General features: G+C 36.1%; 2 protein-coding genes across 5 annotated transcripts in view; one reads left to right on the top strand and one right to left on the bottom strand.

The window, feature by feature from the left end:
* The window catches only part of LOC127067921 (pseudouridylate synthase RPUSD2-like), a 74,543-nt gene extending 71,409 nt beyond the window's left edge, over nucleotides 1-3,134 (top strand). For both annotated transcript variants that reach the window (XM_051003364.1, XM_051003366.1), the window contains exon 9: nucleotides 131-3,134. In XM_051003364.1, the coding sequence (XP_050859321.1) occupies nucleotides 131-314 (184 nt within the window). In that variant the 3' untranslated portion in view covers nucleotides 315-3,134. The remainder of the gene's footprint in view (nucleotides 1-130) is intronic.
* A 120-nt stretch (nucleotides 3,135-3,254) lies between these two features.
* Nucleotides 3,255-6,192, bottom strand: LOC127067927 (NADH dehydrogenase [ubiquinone] flavoprotein 1, mitochondrial). Of its 3 annotated transcripts, XM_051003385.1 has the most exons (8): nucleotides 6,081-6,192; nucleotides 5,440-5,560; nucleotides 5,192-5,259; nucleotides 4,441-5,109; nucleotides 4,134-4,366; nucleotides 3,870-4,073; nucleotides 3,604-3,793; nucleotides 3,255-3,408 (listed from the first exon to the last, which is right to left on the bottom strand). In XM_051003385.1, exons 2-7 carry the CDS (start codon nucleotides 5,486-5,488, stop codon nucleotides 3,610-3,612), a joined length of 1,407 nt encoding a protein of 468 aa, XP_050859342.1. In that variant the 5' UTR covers nucleotides 5,489-5,560; nucleotides 6,081-6,192; the 3' UTR covers nucleotides 3,255-3,408; nucleotides 3,604-3,609. The 3 variants fall into 3 exon arrangements, with proteins under 3 accessions (XP_050859342.1, XP_050859340.1, XP_050859339.1); XM_051003383.1 differs by lacking the exon at nucleotides 3,255-3,408 and having other exon boundaries at nucleotides 3,467-3,793; nucleotides 5,440-5,533; XM_051003382.1 differs by lacking the exon at nucleotides 3,255-3,408 and having other exon boundaries at nucleotides 3,467-3,793.
* Between the last annotated feature and the right edge of the window lie 93 nt (nucleotides 6,193-6,285).

Here is a 6,285-nt window from a genome sequence, read left to right on the forward strand (position 1 = left end):
GATTGAAACAGTTATCTACATAACATTTGCTTTTATCTGAAATACTATCGCTATTACGTCTTCCTTCTTGTTTCTTTGTTTTTTCTCTTCTCCGTGATGACTCTTCTTCCCCTTTTCTTTTTTCCAACAGCTTCGCCAACGATAAGGTCATCGTCGATCCCCACTGCTACGAGTGCAAAGTCAAATACAGAGATCCAAAACCATCGGATCTAGTGATGTACCTTCACGCGTGGCGTTACTGCGGACCAGGCTGGGAATACGAGACACCACTTCCTGCGTGGGCAGCCAGCGATTGGACGGCCGATGATCGATAGTTTACGAAGATATTGGGAAATGCGTGTAACGCGATATATCGACCAATAATTCCCGATGAACGATCATCGCGAACTATCATCGTGACCGACCCTTCAACAATTTTTTTGATATCCTTACCCCGTGCCTTCCATCCGCGAACGAGCGATCGTGACCATCGTACGTGACTTTGTCCGGAAAGTAACGAGACTTGCAATATTCAGATAACGTTTTCACATTCACTCCTCGACGGTTCAAAAAAAAAAAAAAAAAAAAAGAATAAAAAAGGAAGAAAAGAATAAATAAAAAAAAAAGTCATAATGACGATAATAAAACGAAGAAAAGCCACGAAGGAAGGATTAAGAAAAAAAAGGGATATTTATAAAATATCTTCGCGCTTTTTTTTTCTCTTCGCGAATAGCTTAGCTCCCCAAATTTTCAAATACATAAGTAACACATTTTTTACTTAACGCGCTTGTATCTTAATAGAAAATTATGTGCAAACGAAGGAGAGAAAAAAAAATAAAAATACGAAAACGTACGACGGCAAAAGTTTCAGCAGTGCGCTTCGCTTGCCGTGTAGAAAAAAAAAAATTAAATAAGATAAAATGAAAGAAAAAAAATAAGAAGATTCATGATCAAAGTAATATAATATGAGACAATCGACTGTTGAACCGTCGGGAAATGATAGTTAGGGTCGTAATTAAAAAATGTGTTTATCACGCGTTTACGTAAAAAAGAACACGGTCTCGTTATTCTCTGAATAATTTTTGGTACATAAAATATCGCCCCCTTTAACGCGTTGTGTAAACAGTCGTGCTCGAGAGAAAGAGAGAGAGAGAATGAGAGAGAGAGTGAGAGAGAGAGAGAGAGAGAGAGAAAGGAAGAATGATACCTGGAACATACATGGTCAAGATTCAAATCGTGGGTCGTATTATAAAAAAAAAAAAAAAGAAAGAAAAGATAATTATCCTAAACCACATAAAAATCTACATATTTCATTATAAATTTCAACGTGTAACGCACAATTATTACATTAGTCGGTTCAAATTTTTTCTTCTCTTTTTTTGTTTCTTTTGTTTTGTTTTTTTTTTTTCCTTTCAATTCACCTCACGAATCGACCCCATTGCAAGAGACCATTTTGAATTTTTATCGGACATTTCGTGTGAATTAGGTCTGCCATTTTGTTCGACGTAAACGTAGACGATGAAAATAGAGAGGAGCAACCAAGAAAATTGTTTTTCTTGGCTTCGACAGATAAAATACGCAGAGAGAAATCGTATCTGCTTGCTAAAAGAGAGAAAGAGGTAGAGAGGGAGAGAGGGAGGGAGGAAAAGAGGAAAGTTAGGAAAGAAGGAATGTGAGTGTGAGTTTGTTATTCCATAAATTTCATTTGGTAGGCCCTCTAATAAGAGAGAAGAAATAAAACAGGAAATCCCCGTCTGAGAGAACGATTTGAAGTTTTGCGACGTCCACGTTTTCGATCGTGATCATCATCATCATCGTATCTTCCTCGTTGTAATGCTCCGAGTCGCATATTCGCAGGGGGTTACTCTGAGATACGCGTAGGAAACTGCGATAGAATATACATCTATTTTTATGGCAGATATATACAGGAAAACTAAATAAATGGCGCAGCTCCAGCGATAGGGGGTCTCGAACAATAAACGTGATCATGCCAAAGAGCAAGCATCGGCGAGCTTTTAATCATATCGTGTACATGTACCTTTGAGGCAGCGGCGACGATGACGGCGACGACTACATTGCGCGACAAATGATTGTCGATATTATCCGCGAGTGCTAGTCGTCGTTATCGTACAACACAGACACACAGATTTTTGCAAGTACAAGAAAATATAAAAGAAAAAAATTACAAAAAAAAAAGAAAAAAAAGAATATATATATATGAAATAAAAAATATAATAATAATAATAATAATAAAATAATAAAATAATAATAATAAAATAATAATAATAATAATAATAAAATAATAATTATAATAATAATAATAATAATAATAATAATAATAATAATAACGTGTGAAAATGAAACGCGTGAGTAACCGTGCTACAATTATTTTATTACGAGTCGCGTTCGTTTCATTATCGAGTAAACGTGGTATTTAGGCTTTAGAATACGACTTCTGAGCGTACGAGTTCTGGATCAAAGGGTAAACAAGGACGACGACGAAGACGATCACGACGACAACGACGACATATAAAAGGAATCCTTTGATTCAGTACCGGGGGCTGAGATGTACTGGATCTCTAACAGTACATGCTGTAATCGATAAATCTTTGAGAATTGAGATAGAAAGGGAAAGACACGAAGAGATACAAAGGAAAGAGGGATTATATGATGAATAGGAAGAATGATAACGCGTAATAACAACGGACCTATCATAAAAGACAGTGTGTGCGCTTACTAACTCTACAGGTGCAGCTTGCTGTTAAAGCGAGTTTACCCGAATTTAATGATAGCTTAAATCTATTTAAGTAATTGATAATATTAAAAACCGCAAAAAGACAGTCCCGATCGAACGGCACAGAAGATGAAGACGATACGAAGACGAAGAGACGAGGATAAGAATAAGAATAAGAATTAAAAATAAAAATAAAAATAAAAATAAAAAAAGACGCCGGTATGAATACGCGCTTTTATATATATGTATGCAATGTATGTATACAATACATGTATATATATTGTATACGCACATCGTACCGCATTGACGAGCGGGCCATCATTATTACCTGTACCGTAGTCGGCGGAACATTAGTGTTAGTGAATTTTCTTGTATAATGAACGAATAAATGCAAAAAAAGTATCGTTCGATATATAGAAAATGATGTTTTATCGAAACTTTAAAAACTACCTCTCCTCTCCCTCTCTTGTATAAGATAATTATATAAATAAAATTAGGATTAAAGCGGAACGTACGAGCATAGGTGAGATATGGGTCGTCGTTTTGTGTTTCTTTTTTTTCTTTTTTTTTTTTTTTTTTTTTTTTTTTATTGACTGATCCGTCTGACATTAAGGAGGATCAGGAAGAATCTTATCTATAAATAAGAAACTTCGTACGTACTATCGTGTCTATCTTCTTCACTTATTATATGTACACTGAAAAATATAAAATGATAAAGTTCTTAGCCAGCTTCATCCTTTACTCCGTCGTTCCTTCTTTTTTCTCTCTTTTTTTTTTTTTTTTTTTTTTTTTATACAATAGACCTTCCTCGTTCTTCGTCGTTCCATTCAAAATTATTATCTGTTGCTAAAGATTTACTGATAACTTTTTTTTTTTTTCTTATACACTACCTCGCATTAATTACACGCAGCTTGTTTTTGTTTCATGCGAGCTTCGATTTCAGGTCTAAAGTGCCGAATGAGTCCTTGAACAGGCCACGCAGCACCGTCAGCTAAAGCACAGATCGTGTGCAATTCGATTTGCTTGGTTAATTCCCAAAGCATATCTATCTCGTTATCTTCAGCGTTTCCTTTCTGGAACCTAAATCATACGAAGAAGTAATATATGCCACCGCTAATTTATTGCATATATGTAAATGGCTGTTTCTAACACGAACCTCTGTAAAATTTTATACATCCAACTTATGCCTTCGCGACAAGGTGTGCATTGACCGCAAGATTCGTGTTTATAAAAGCTAATCAAACGAGTTATAGCTTTGATAATATCAGTTTGCTTGTTCATTACAATAACTGCGGCTGTTCCAAATGCACTTTGCACACGAATAAGATCGTCGAAGTCTAATAGTACAGTATCGCAAACGCTACAATTCAAACAAAATTAATTAGAAATATCTTTGATAAATACGTGCTGTATAACATACTTCTTTGGAATGACTGGAGTTGAAGATCCTCCGGGTATTACACCTAATAAATTATCCCATCCACCAATTACACCTCCTGCGTGCCTTTCGATTAATTCTTTCAAAGGAATGGACATCTCTTCCTCAACGGTGCATGGATTATTCACGTGACCAGAAATATTAAAGAGTTTGGTACCATGATTACGCGGCCTTCCAAAAGATGCGAACCAAGCGCCACCTCGCCGGCATATTGTCTATGATATAAGATTAACCAAGATCGATACAAGAATGTAATTATCTTGTAAATTAACAAATTAATAAAACCTACCGGTGCTACTGCTACTGTCTCGACATTGGTAACCGTAGTTGGACATCCAAATAAACCGACATCTGCCGGGAAAGGTGGCTTTAGTCTAGGTTTACCTTGCTTTCCTTCGATAGATTCGATAAGAGCTGTCTCTTCTCCGCATATGTACGCTCCTGCTCCACGTTGTACAAAAATGTCAAAATCGTAGCCGGAACCGCAAGCGTTTTTCCCGATTAACCCTGCTTGATAAGCTTCTGCAATAGCAACTTGCATGTTCGAAGCTTCATTATAAAATTCACCACGAATGTAAACATATGCTGCACAAGCACCCATAGCACGACCGGCGATTAAGCAACCTTCTACCAATTTGTGCGGATCGTGTCGCAAAATTTCACGATCTTTGCAAGTTCCTGGTTCTCCTTCGTCTCCATTAATTACTAAGTATTTTGGCCTTCCATCCGACGGTTTGTTCATAAAAGACCATTTCATGCCGGAGGGGAAACCAGCTCCCCCTCGGCCTCTTAATCCTGAAACCTTAATCTCATTGATGATCCAATCTGCTCCTTTATCTAATATTTCTTTCGTCTTATACCAATCACCCCTCTTCAATGCACCCTTTAACCTCCAATCATGTCTGCCATATAAATTGGTGAAGATACGATCTTCATCGGCCAAAGGACCACCGAATTTCTGTCAACGAAAGAATTCTTCGAAATATTCATAACCAAAAGTACAACTCCTATACACTTAATTAACTTAACAATTAGCTTACTTTTCCCTCGGGAGCGGCATCAGCAAAGGATCTCTGATGCTGATTAGTTAATGTCGATCCAAAGAGACCTATAAAGCGATTAAATTGTTTAATTACATAACCTTCTCTAACCTAGAGGAAGCAATACGTAGGACCGCTATATCGACGATAACGCTCAATGTATAACGCGCAAATAGTAAAATCTATCACGCTTTCCAATTGTTGATAGTTGGAATTAATAAAAAACTACGATAGAAGAGAATAATCACCTATTTGCCTCCTCGGAATCTTAAAACAACGTACTATGGCACCCGCCATCTTGCCATTTGCCAAATCCCAGTCAAGTTGACGTCTAACGCCATACTGCGTGATTCAAATACATTACGACATCTAATGATAAGAAAAGAAATCTTCGCAACAATTTCGAAAATCGATTATGAAATAAATACTAAAATAGTATTCCTTAGTTTAATAAAAATACGAAGTATAAGTTGTTACTAATTTCGGACGATCACGCAAACCGAATCGTTGTCGAGTAATAAAATTAAACGTAATTCGATAGTACTTGCGTTGCATTACAATTTTACGTAATATTATAATATATTCTACATCGCAAGTGATACAGAATTACAGAAATAATTGTTCAAAAATAGTACGAATACGTAATATTAGAAATATATGAAAATTCTTTCGAAGAGAGCAAGAGAAAGAACGCTTATACGACGAGCGACGAAAATGAAATGAAAGGTTACCTTGATCTATACTATAAAGGTTACTTGCCAACTAAAATAGACAAGGATGTATTATTATAAATAAACACAGGCGCTTTGTCTACGAACTCTATCCACTTAGGGTACAAATCGGATCAATACTTTTGTATACATTTTAATATCTGTATAATATTGTTTACCTTTATTTCTCAAGTTTCAATTGGATATCTCACTCCATCTCTCTCTCTCTCTCTCTCTCTCTCTATCGTGTTCGAAACTTAATTAACGCTACCTAGCGGTCGATTTTGTAATCACGCCCCTGACATTAGGCAACACATTTAAAGGTGATATAACTTTTAATAATCCTTCTTTGTTTTTAATTACAAACTAATTAACACTAAATGA

This window comes from Vespula vulgaris, chromosome 12, assembly GCF_905475345.1.
Source record: "Vespula vulgaris chromosome 12, iyVesVulg1.1, whole genome shotgun sequence".
NCBI classification, from domain to species: domain Eukaryota; kingdom Metazoa; phylum Arthropoda; class Insecta; order Hymenoptera; family Vespidae; genus Vespula; species Vespula vulgaris.